The sequence below is a fragment of the Panthera leo genome, chromosome C1 (assembly GCF_018350215.1).
Source record: "Panthera leo isolate Ple1 chromosome C1, P.leo_Ple1_pat1.1, whole genome shotgun sequence".
Lineage (NCBI taxonomy): Eukaryota > Metazoa > Chordata > Mammalia > Carnivora > Felidae > Panthera > Panthera leo.
The window spans coordinates 84,995,243-85,008,072 of NC_056686.1; the positions used below are offsets into that span (position 1 = coordinate 84,995,243).

Here is a 12,830-nt window from a genome sequence, read left to right on the forward strand (position 1 = left end):
TGACTTTGGCTCAGGTCATGATCTCACAGTTCATGGATTTGAGCCCTGTGTCCTGCTCTGTGCTGACTGACAGCGCAAAGCCTGGAGCCTGCTTCGGATTCTGTCTCCCTCTCTCTCTACCCCTCCCCCACTCGCGCAAGGGAGCCCACGCTCTCTCTCTCTCAAAAGTAAATAAAAGGTTAAAAAAAAAAACAAACCAGAAAAACAAATTTAATTACCTCTGAAAATCTTCCTCAGATATAACAAGGTTATACAGAAAAAATGGATCGGTATCATCAGTCAGACGAATAACTAAATCCTAAAAGAAAGATTGTTATTTTTTAATGTTTTCAATAGATCTGGCTTTTAGCCTAATTCCTTCCTTCTTAGAAGTAAATTTATCCAGTAACAACGTGTCACCATTATACTTCAGATGACTTTGTTTTTTTGGTGCTGCTGGGTTTTTCATCAGTCTTTAAAAGACTTAAGATTCTTAAACAGGGGTAGATATTCTGCTCCATGAGATCCTTGTGGGGGTCTATAAAAACTAATTAAATGCCAGAATTGAAGTTAAGGACTATCATCCTCTTAGGAAAATTGAGACCCAGTCCTTGCTGTACTATACCATGACAAAAACATTCAACCACTGACCATATCATATTCAATTATATTTTCAGTTTTTCCCAAGTTAATTGATACTTCCAAAGTGGCAACACATCAGCTGAAACGACAAGCCAACGATCTATCCTAGAAAAGGAGCATTAGTCTTTCAGGCAGAGGGCAGGGGTATCAAGTAACAAGTTGCCAAGGCTTCATTCTGAGGGCCTATTCCTACTCCAGGTGGCGGTTGACGTGGAAGCCCATCTGTTTTCAGTTTCAAATGAAGTGAATGTCTTTCATAAAGACCACTTTCTATGTAAATTTACAGTGTGGTGGAGCACCACAGTAGCAAAAACGGATACAAAAGTACACAGAAATTACATACTTCAGCGAATAATGTAGTAAGGAAAACAAGCATGGCAACAAGATGATGGAGGCCTAATAAAGAAGTGAGGTTAAGAATAAGCTCCCACTTCGAAATAGAATCTACTCGTGTCTACTGAGGAACTGTTAGGGTAGAGTTCTAGAAAAATCTAAACCACTTATGAGCAGTTAGGAAATGAAGAGGTACAGCAGGTCTAAGGAATTAACATGTAAGAAATATATCATCTCTACCCCAGAAAATTCGCAATCTAGGTATTTGCTCTGCCTCAGAAGGTCCTGTTCTTAAAGCGCTTCTACTTAGGTACTTCCTGAAATCCACCCAAAATGCTATTAAAAACTGAAACTACTACTAATAATAATACTACAAGGTCCTTGAATCTTCATGTGTAAGGAAAGCTCTGACACAAAGAAAATAGATGCTGTATTTCTTAGTCATCTATTCTGTACCCGTATCACTGTTAATGACTCAGACTTTTGAAGATTACATAGGACTGATGCTCTAAATGCCTCCCTTCAAAAGGCAAAGTTTAAAAAAACTATATCCCTGCAGTGCTTCAATTCATTCTATTCTCACATTTACACCATGAAATGCCAATTCTAGGGTAGCAAAATATATATTCTAGCAACTTATAAGTGCATTGGTAAAACTTAACCCCCAATTCTCCCAATCCCCAATTCTTCCTGTATGCTTCAGAAACATATGGTATAATAATCTCTCAATCACTGTCTTTGTAGATTCTATCACCCCAGATTTGCAAGTTACAAATGGGCCCAAAACTAAAAGGCAAGGTGAGTGTAACAAAAGACCTCACATTCTTAAAGAACAAAAATAATTATAATGTACAGAAATATTTTTAAAAAAAGAAAAAATGTGTTTCAAAAGAAATTAATACCAACCTTTCTGTGAACTGGATTAGAAACTGATTGTAGTTCAATGCTCACTCTAACACTTACTCTCCTGTATGAAAAGATATACCCAACTGTCAGAAACATTTGCATGGAATGAGTTACCACTGTCATTTGTATTAGCTAAAGTTTTCTGTATTAAGTTGCAAGATCTTTCACAGGTGCTCCCTAAGTTAAAAACAGTTATTTGGAAAGCACACTGGATTTAAAGTTTTAAGTTCTTGTTCTTCCACTAATAAGTAATCAGGTTTTTAACCGGGAACTATCTATATTTTTCTCTCCTGTAAAATGGAGTTGTTGTGAGAATTAAATGAAATAAATGATGTGAAATTCCCATTACTAGACTGAGATATAACCTCACTGCCCTGATTCTAAAATAGCATCTACTGAAAGCCAGACAAACTATCAATTTATTAACAACTTCACATTAAAAAAAATCACCAATTGATCAAATTGATTTATGGGAGATTCCATCTGAAAAACTAAAAATGTGAAGCAGCATTAGAATACATGGCATGTTTATAATCAAGGAAATAGAATAACATATTCCTTCTCTTATGCATATACAAAATCCACCAACTACATCTGCTCAATATTCAATATATCCACAGAAGTACTGTCAACAATTTTATTGTCGACCTTAACCCAGAGGCAGAGTAACTCTAAACTTTATTTTAAAACGTTAAAAAAAATTTTTTTTTAATGGTTACTTTTGAGAGAGAAAGAGAGACAGAACGCGAGCAGGGGAGAGACAGAGGGAGAGGGAAACAGAATCTGAAGCAGGCTCCAGGCTCTGAGCTGTCAGCACAGAGCCTGATGCGGGACTCGAACTCACAAACAGTGAGATCATGACCTGAGACGAGGTCGGATCCATAACTGACTGAGCCACCCAAGTGTCCCTAAACTTTTTCTAAAGAGACCATAACTTTCCACAGTATCTACTCCATCTTAGAGAATTCAATATCAGACAGAGGCATATAAATAAAGGTGCTCATAACCATTAATCAAACTGAGACAAAATGCTTAATTGAGGAAATAAAGGGAAAATTGGTGAAAAAACATCTCTGCACAAGTGTTCTTTATCCTGCTAGAATTAAATAACAATGGCTTTTACCTGATGTGCAGGAAACAAAAGTAAAAGTAAAAATAGAATTTATTCCATTTTAAGCTACTCTTCTAAAAATGTGTTTTAGGGGCACCTGGGTGGCTCAACTTCGGCTCAGGTCGTGATCTTGAGGTTTGTGAGTTCAAGCCCCACATCAGGCTCTGTGCTGATGGCTCAGAGCCTGGAGCCTGCTTCAGATTCTGTCTCCCTCTCTCTCTGCCCCAACCTCACTCATGCTCTCTCAAAAATAAATAAAAACATTAAAAAAATTTTTTTAAAGATGTGTTTTAAATTTTTCCCACATTCTGCTACTTATCTACTACAGAAGTAAAAAGTATAGATAGACCTAGCAACTGAGTGTTGATGGAAAAACTTGGTAATAGTTGACCAAGGCTAAATTCAATTGTTCAGATTTTTATGCTCTAACTTACAATTTTTATATTGCCTTAAAAAATGTCATTTTAGTTAAATTTCCTACTGAACATGATTGGTTGCCTAATCTTAGTATGGTGAGGTTACCATATAGTAAGTTTACCATAACTTCTGTTATCTGAATAGGAATGAGCAGCAATGGCACAGATAGGAAGAACTAACAGTGAAACCTTAAACTGCGAGTAACTTGTTCTGCATGTGTTCTGTATGACAGCAAGCATGTCTAATAAATTTTAACTTCATAAACAAATGATATCTGGCAATACAAGTAGTATGTGACACTGAATGTCCCATGATCACAAGTGAGCCAATGGTTCTTCTCTTTCTTTGTGGGATTGCTAGTGGTCCTTTCCCATGCTCAGATGCTGTCTCAGGCCACAGTGTTTGGCAGAAATCAATGATTTTTCAGAATGCTGAAAGGTGCCCACAACTGGCACTAGTGTATTTTTTGTCACTTCAAAGCACCTATGGACAGTCCGCTGCTTTTCCATGTAAGAGTAAGCTTAGGAATGCTTTGCTTCATTCTAGGTCAGGCTTCCTGCAGAAAGAAACCCTTTCCTCTTCTGCTTTATTGCCAGTTACATCAAATACAGTATATGACAAAAGTTTATTAATACTGTACTATAGTCAACATCCATGCAAGCGTACACAATGGCTCCCATGCAGAAAAAGACTGAAAAGAAAGGCAGTAAGAAGAAGGAGATGATTATGGTGGAAGAAGGAAATTGTACGTGAGTGACCCAAATCTCAAGATTTTATAAGTCTACATCAGCATCTCATCTGCAAACGAAGAGAAAAAGGCAGAGAAAACCTTCATTTCAAATGAGATTAGGGAGATGTGTAAAATGTGGAAAACAGTACAAAATTTTGTAGAAAAGCACCACCCGAATAAGGCTGTAGCAGTGCGAGTAATGAATCTGTTTAATGACAATGCAATGCCACATTTCCCCGAAATCCTCAAAAGGAGGCAAAAGCAAGTGTCATTGGGTAGGTTCCTTGTTAAAGTTGCACGAAAAGAAAAAGTTTCCATTGAACCAACAGATACCAGTGATTCCATTAATAATAGTCAAAGCTGTCCTACACAATAATCCTCCTCTCTCATTTCCCTCACACCAGCCATGAAGTGCAGGTTCGAAGGTAAGTGCAGGTTAATTTTTTTCTTTAAGTTTTGTATTTTATTATTTTATATTATATTACAGTATTATAATCATTTTTTAAAGTTTATTTATTTATTTCGGGGGGGGGGGGGCAGAGAGAGAGGGAGAGAGAGAGAATCCCAAGCAGGCTCTCCGCACTGCCAATGCAGAGCCCGACTCAGGGCTCAAACTTACCAACCTACAAGACCATGACCTGAGCTGAAGTTGAGTCAGATGCTTACCAACTGAGCCACTCAGGCGCCCCTCATAATCATCTTTATATGAATATTTTTTGGGTTGTGGACCGAATCATCTGAATTTCCATTATTTCCTGTGGGGAAATTTGCTTTGATATGCAAGTGCTTTGGATTATAAGCATGTTTCCAGAACGAATTATGCTTACAAACCAAGGTTTTACTGTATTTTTAAAACAAGAGAACGTTTTGTTTCTATTTTTCTAATATCTAGTGTATTATATGTGAAACAGATTAGATTTCTACTCCAATTCTGCAAATTAAGTTCTTAAGAAAAAAAAAAAAACCTTTCAATTTCCTAATTTGTAAGGGAAGTGAACAGAGTTAGGTTTGTGAGGGCCTTTTCAGATCTACAATGTCATTATGTTTGGTTTTTGCCTTCTGAAGTTTTTTTTCTAAAACATGCTGCCATAGAGGGTATGATACTGCAGTAGATAACTTTTTATGGTGATGTACACTTTCTAAATTCCTATGGGGGCAACTGGGTGGCTCAGTTGGTTGAGCATCCAGCTCTTGATTTCGGTTCAGGTCATGATCCCAGGGTCATAGGATCGAGCCCCACATCAGGGGTCTGTGCTGAGCAGGGAGCCTGCTAAAGATTTTTTCTCTCTCCTTCTGGGGCGCCTGGGTGGCTCAGTCGGTTAAGCGTCTGACGTCAGCTCAGGTCATGATCTCACAGTCCGTGAGTTCAAGCCCCGCATGGGGCCCTGTGCTGACAGCTTAGAGTCTGGAGCCTGCTTTGGATTCTGTGTCTCCCTCTCTCTCTCTCTCTGCCCCTCCCCTGCTCATGCTCTGTCTCTCTCTATCTCAAAAATAAACAAAAACATTAAAAAAAAAAATTTTTTTTTAAAAAGATCTTTTCTCTCTCCTTCTGCCCCTCTCCCTTGCTTGCGCTCTCTTAAAAAAGGCGGCGGCGGCCGAATACCGGAGCCCCCAAATATATAAAACAATTACTCATAAACATAAGCAACCTTATTGATAAGAATGTGGTCATTGCAGGGGACTTTAACACCCCACTTACAGAAATGGATAGATCATCTAGACACACGGTCAATAAAGAAACAAGGGCCCTGAATGATACATTGGATCAGATGGACTTGACAGATATATTTAGAACTCTGCATCCCAAACCAACAGAATATACTTTCTTCTCGAGTGCACATGGAACATTCTCCAAGATAGATCATATACTGGGTCACAAAACAGCCCTTCATAAGTTTACAAGAATTGAAATTATACCATGCATACTTTCAGACCACAATGCTATGAAGCTTGAAATCAACCACAGGAAAAAATCTGGAAAACCTCCAAAAGCATGGAGGTTAAAGAACACCCTACTAACAAATGAGTGGGTCAACCAGGCAATTAGAGAAGAAATTAAAAAATATATGGAAACAAACGAAAATGAAAATACAACAATCCAAACGCTTTGGGACGCAGCGAAGGCAGTCCTGAGAGGAAAATACATTGCAATCCAGGCCTATCTCAAGAAACAAGAAAAATCCCAAATACAAAATCTAACAGCACACCTAAAGGAAATAGAAGCAGAACAGCAAAGGCAGCCTAAACCCGGCAGAAGAAGAGAAATAATAAAGATCAGAGCAGAAATAAACAATATAGAATCTAAAAAAACGGTAGAGCAGATCAACGAAACCAAGAGTTGGTTTTTTGAAAAAATAAACAAAATTGACAAACCTCTAGCCAGGCTTCTCAAAAAGAAAAGGGAGATGACCCAAATAGATAAAATCATGAATGAAAATGGAATTATTACAACCAATCCCTCAGAGATACAAACAATTATCAGGGAATACTATGAAAAATTACATGCCAACAAACTGGACAACCTGGAAGAAATGGACAAATTCCTAAACACCCACACTCTTCCAAAACTCAATCAGGAGGAAATAGAAAGCTTGAACAGACCCATAACCAGCGAAGAAATTGAATCGGTTATCAAAAATCTCCCAACAAATAAGAGTCCAGGACCAGATGGCTTCCCAGGGGAGCTCTACCAGACGTTTAAAGCAGAGATAATACCTATCCTTCTCAAGCTATTCCAAGAAATAGAAAGGGAAGGAAAACTTCCAGACTCATTCTATGAAGCCAGTATTACTTTGATTCCTAAACCAGAGACCCAGTAAAAAAAAGAGAACTACAGGCCAATATCCCTGATGAATATGGATGCAAAAATTCTCAATAAGATACTAGCAAATCGAATTCAACGGCATATAAAAAGAATTATTCACCATGATCAAGTGGGATTCATTCCTGGGATGCAGGGCTGGTTCAACATTCGCAAATCAATCCATGTGATACATCACATTAACAACAAAAAAAAGAGAAGAACCATATGATCCTGTCAATCGATGCAGAAAAGGCCTTTGACAAAATCCAGCACCCTTTCTTATTAAAAACCCTTGAGAAAGTCGGGATAGAAGGAACATACTTAAAGATCATAAAAGCCATTTATGAAAAGCCCACAGCTAACATCATCCTCAATGGGGAAAAACTGAGAGCTTTTTCCCTGAGATCAGGAACACGACAGGGATGCCCACTCTCACCGCTGTTGTTTAATATAGTGCTGGAAGTTCTAGCACCAGCAATCAGACAACAAAAGGAAATCAAAGGCATCAAAATTGGCAAAGATGAAGTCAAGCTTTCGCTTTTTGCAGATGACATGATATTATACATGGAAAATCCGATAGACTCCACCAAAAGTCTGCTAGAACTGATACATGAATTCAGCAAAGTTGCAGGATACAAAATCAATGTGCAGAAATCAGTTGCATTCTTATACACTAACAATGAAGCAACAGAAAGACAAATGAAGAAACTGATCCCATTCACAATTGCACCAAGAAGCATAAAATACCTAGGAATAAATCTAACCAAAGATGTAAAAGATTTGTATGCTGAAAACTATAGAAAGCTTATGCAGGTAATTGAAGAAGATATAAAGAAATGGAAAGACATTCCCTGCTCATGGATTGGAAGAATAAATATTGTCAAAATGTCAATACTACCCAAAGCTATCTACACATTCAATGCAATCCCAATCAAAATTGCACCAGCATTCTTCTCGAAACTAGAACAAGCAATCCTAAAATTCATATGGAACCACAAAAGGCCCCGAATAGCCAAAGTAATTTTGAAGAAGAAGACCAAAGCAGGAGGCATCACAATCCCAGACTTTAGCCTCTACTACAAAGCTGTCATCATCAAGACAGCATGGTATTGGCATAAAAACAGACACATAGACCAATGGAATAGAATAGAAACCCCAGAACTAGACCCACAAACGTATGGCCAACTCATCTTTGACAAAGCAGGAAAGAACATCCAATGGAAAAAAGACAGTCTCTTTAACAAATGGTGCTGGGAGAACTGGACAGCAACATGCAGAAGGTTGAAACTAGACCACTTTCTCACACCATTCACAAAAATAAACTCAAAATGGATAAAGGACCTGAATGTGAGACAGGAAACCATCAAAACCCTAGAGGAGAAAGCAGGAAAAGACCTCTCTGACCTCAGCCGTAGCAATCTCTTACTCGGCACATCCCCAAAGGCAAGGGAATTAAAAGCAAAAGTGAATTACTGGGACCTTATGAAGATAAAAAGCTTCTGCACAGCAAAGGAAACAACCAACAAAACTAAAAGGCAACCAACGGAATGGGAAAAGATATTTGCAAATGACATATCGGACAAAGGGCTAGTATCCAAAATCTATAAAGAGCTCACCAAACTCCACACCCGAAAAACAAATAACCCAGTGAATAAATGAGCAGAAAACATGAATAGACACTTCTCTAAAGAAGACATCCGGATGGCCAACAGGCACATGAAAAGATGTTCAACGTCGCTCCTTATCAGGGAAATACAAATCAAAACCACACTCAGATATCACCTCACACCAGTCAGAGTGGCCAAAATGAACAAATCAGGAGACTATAGATGCTGGAGAGGATGTGGAGAAATGGGAACCCTCTTGCACTGTTGGTGGGAATGCAAATTGGTGCAGCCGCTCTGGAAAGCAGTGTGGAGGTTCCTCGGAAAATTAAAAACAGACCTACCCTATGACCCAGCAATAGCACTGCTAGGAATTTACCCAAGGGATACAGGAGTACTGATGCATAGGGGCACTTGTACCCCAATGTTTATAGCAGCACTCTCAACAATAGCCAAATTATGGAAAGAGCCTAAATGTCCATCAACTGATGAATGGATAAAGAAATTGTGGTTTATATACACAATGGAATACTACGTGGCAATGAGAAAGAATGAAATATGGCCTTTTGTAGCAACGTGGATGGAACTGGAGAGTGTGATGCTAAGTGAAATAAGCCATACAGAGAAAGACAGATACCATATGGTTTCACTCTTATGTGGATCCTGAGAAACTTAACAGAAACTCATGGGGGAGGGGAAGGAAAAAAAAAAAAAAAAAAGAGGTTAGAGTGGGAGAGAGCCAAAGCATAAGAGACTGTTAAAAACTGAGAACAAACTGAGGGTTGATGGGGGGGTGGGAGGGAGGGGAGGGTGGGTGATGGGTATTGAGGAGGGCACCTTTTGGGATGAGCACTGGGTGTTGTATGGAAACCAATTTGACAATAAATTTCATATATTTAAAAAAAAAAAAAAAAAAAAAGGCGGGGGGGGGGGGTGCACCTGGGTGGCTCAGGCAGTTAGTTAAGTGTCCTACTCTTGGTTTCAGCTCAGGTCATGGTCTTGCAGTTCATGAGTTCAAGCCCTGCAGTGGGCTCTGGGCTGACAATGTGAAGCCTGCTTGGGATTCTCTCTTTCTTCCTCTCTCTGTCCCTCCCCCACTGGTGCCATCTCTGTCTTTCTCAAAATAAACAAACTTTAAAAAAAAAAAAAAAAAAAAGGAAAGAAAACCTTAAAAAAAAGGTCCTATCATACTTGACAAATTTATTTAAAAAAAAAGTCAATAAAGTATTCTTTAGATAATACTGGAAGAATCACATTAATATAATTTTATAAGCTTATTAATGATACTGTTGCATATATTACAAATGTCTATATTGCATTAGCTTTGGGGAGAAAAGGGAGGAGGAAAGGCCCACAGAATAAAGTTCTTCCCCCAACCCCAAAATATCTTGTAGAAAAGTCTGAGCTTTCAGAAAATATAGTACTTGAAATCACAAATCGTTGTTTCTCCATTATAATGGTTGTTATGGGAACAATGTAAAACATATCAATAAAAACTCATAAAAATGCTATTTCCAAAAATAAATGTCATACTCTGAACAGTACATAAATTCACATAACATCCTCCCTACAAGTTAGATTTCATATTAGTAGAATTGGATTCTAGCCCACCTTTGCCACCTAGGAGCAGTGACCTTAAACTCTCAATTCAGACATATAAAAGCTGCTCTAAGCCAGGTAGTATGATGGATGCTAGGAATACAAACAGAAATAAACACGGTCCATGTCCTCAAATTGAGATCAGATTAAATGACTCTACTCAGATTTGCTTGATTTAAGTGCTTCAAGAGAAGGAAGGGAAGGGTTACTAACACTTACTGACTACCCGTGCTTTACATGTATCTTACATAACAATAATCTTATTAAGTAAATATTATGTCTGTCTTAGAAAGGAAGAACTGAGGTGCACAAGTTACAAACGTGGTTAAGGTCACCTTGCAGAGGTGACCAAATTAAAACTCAGACATTACACCTGCACTATGCTATCTGATAAATGAATAAAGGCAATTAATCTCAACCTAGGCAACTGAAAAATTCCTTATAGTGAAGGGATTTAAGACAGACTTTGAAGGCTATGAAAGAAAAAGCAGCTGGGGCAGGGAGAATAGCATGAATAAAGGTATGGTATTGAGATTATCAGGCACAATCAAGGGATAACAAATAGTCTTGTATGACTAGTATACAGGCAGAAGAAGTTACAAAACAAAAATGAAAAAGCAGGTGTCAAACCATGGGCTTCAAAATTTTGCATTACTTTCCTCCAGAGTTCTCTGAGCATTATCACTATCTTTCACTGAAGTTTCTCCTTCTCTATGACTTCAGAACATTGATGTCACTTCAGGTATTAATCACACTTTAATAATAACTAATGTTTGGGCAATCCCTATCAATATAGCACCAGCATTCTTTTTTTAAAATTTTGTTAATGTTTTTATTTATTTTTGAGAGAGAGAGACAGACACAGAGCATAAGTGGGGAAGGGGCAGGCAGAGAGAGAGGGAGACACAGAATTTGAAGCAGGTTCCAGGCTCCAAGCTGTCAGCACAGAGCCTGACGTGGGTCTCAACCTAGTGAACCATGAGATCGTGACCTGAGCAGAAGTCAGACGTTTAACCAACTGAGCTACCCATGCCCCCCCAACACCAGCATTCTTCACAGGGCTAGAGCAAGCAATCCTAAAATTTGTATGGAACCAGGAAAGAGCCGGAATAGCCAAAGCAATCCTGAAAAAGAAAACCAAAGCTGGAGGCATCACAATTCGGGACTTCAAGCTGTATTACAAAGCTGTAATCATCAAGACAGTATGGTACTGGCACAAAACCAGACACACAGATCAATGGAACAGAATAGAGAATCCAGAAATGGACCCACAAATGTATGGCCAACTAATCTTTGACAAAGCAGGAAAGAATATCCAATGGAAAAAAGACGGTCTCTTCAGCCAATGGTGTTGGGAAAACTGGACAACGACATGCTTGAAAAATGAAAATGAAAATGAAAAATGAAAATGCATGAAAAATGAACCCGGACCACTTTCTTACACCATATACAAAAATAAACTCAAAATGAATGAAAGACCTAAACATAAGACAGAAAGCCATCAAAATCCTAAAGAAAACAAGCAACAACCTCTTTGACCTTGGCCACAGCAACTTCTTACTTGACATGTCTCTGGAAGCAAGGGAAACAAAAAGCAACAATGAACTACCAGGGCCTCATCAAGATAAAAATCTTCTGCAGAGGGAAGGAAACAATCACCAAAACTATAAAAGGCAACTAATGACAGAATGGGAGAAGATATTTGCAATGACATATCAGATAGAGTTAGTATACAAAATCTATAAAGAACTTACCAAACTCAGCACCCAAAAAACAATCCAGTGAAGAATGGGCAGAAGACATGAATAGACATTTTTCCCAAGAAGACATCCAGATGGCTAACAGACACACGAAAAGATGCTCAACATCACTCATTATCAGAGAAATACAAATCAAAAGCACAATGTGATACCACCTCGCACCTGTCAGAGTAGCTAACGTTAACAACTCATGCGATAACGGATGTTGGCTAGGATACAGAAGAGGAACCCTTTTGCACTGCTGGTGGGAATGCAAACTGGTGCAGCCACTCTGGAAAACAGTATGGAGGTTCCTCAAAAAATTAAAAATAGAACTACCCTATGACCCAGCAATTGCACTACTAGGCATTTATCCAAGGGATACAGGTGTGCTGTTTCAAAGGGACACATGCACCCCCATGTTTATAGCAGCACTATCAACCATAGCCAAAGTATGGAAAGAGCCCAAATGTCCATCAACTGATGGATAAAGATGATGTGGTGTATACATACACACATACACACACACACACAATGGAATATTACTCGATCAAAAAGAATGAAATCTTGCCATTTGAAGCAATGTGGATGGAAACTAGAGTGTATTATGCTAAGCAAAATCAGTCAGAGAAAAAGTATCATATGACTTCACTCATATGTGGAATTTAAGATACAAAACAGATGAACATAAGGGAAGCAAAAATAATATAAAAACAGGGAGAAGGACAAACCATAAGAGACTCTTACATACAGAAAACAAACTGAGGGTTGCTGGAGGTGTTTGGGGTGGGGGGATGGGCTAACTAGGCAAGGGACATTAAGGAGGACACTTGTTGGGATTAACACTGGGTGTTATATACAAGTGATAGATCACTAAATTCTACTCCTGAAATTATACTATATGTTAACTTAGATGTAAATTCAAAAAAATAAATTACAGATAAATAAATAAAAATGATATTCCTAA

General features: G+C 38.4%; 1 protein-coding gene across 2 annotated transcripts in view; it reads right to left on the reverse strand.

The window, feature by feature from the left end:
* SASS6 (SAS-6 centriolar assembly protein) overlaps positions 1–12,830 on the reverse strand; it is a 60,635-nt gene that overhangs the window by 44,995 nt on the left and 2,810 nt on the right. For both annotated transcript variants that reach the window (XM_042953032.1, XM_042953033.1), the window contains exons 2-3: positions 1,861–1,921; positions 219–298 (exon numbers count right to left, since the gene is read on the reverse strand). In XM_042953032.1, the coding sequence (XP_042808966.1) occupies positions 219–298; positions 1,861–1,921 (141 nt within the window). The remainder of the gene's footprint in view (positions 1–218; positions 299–1,860; positions 1,922–12,830) is intronic.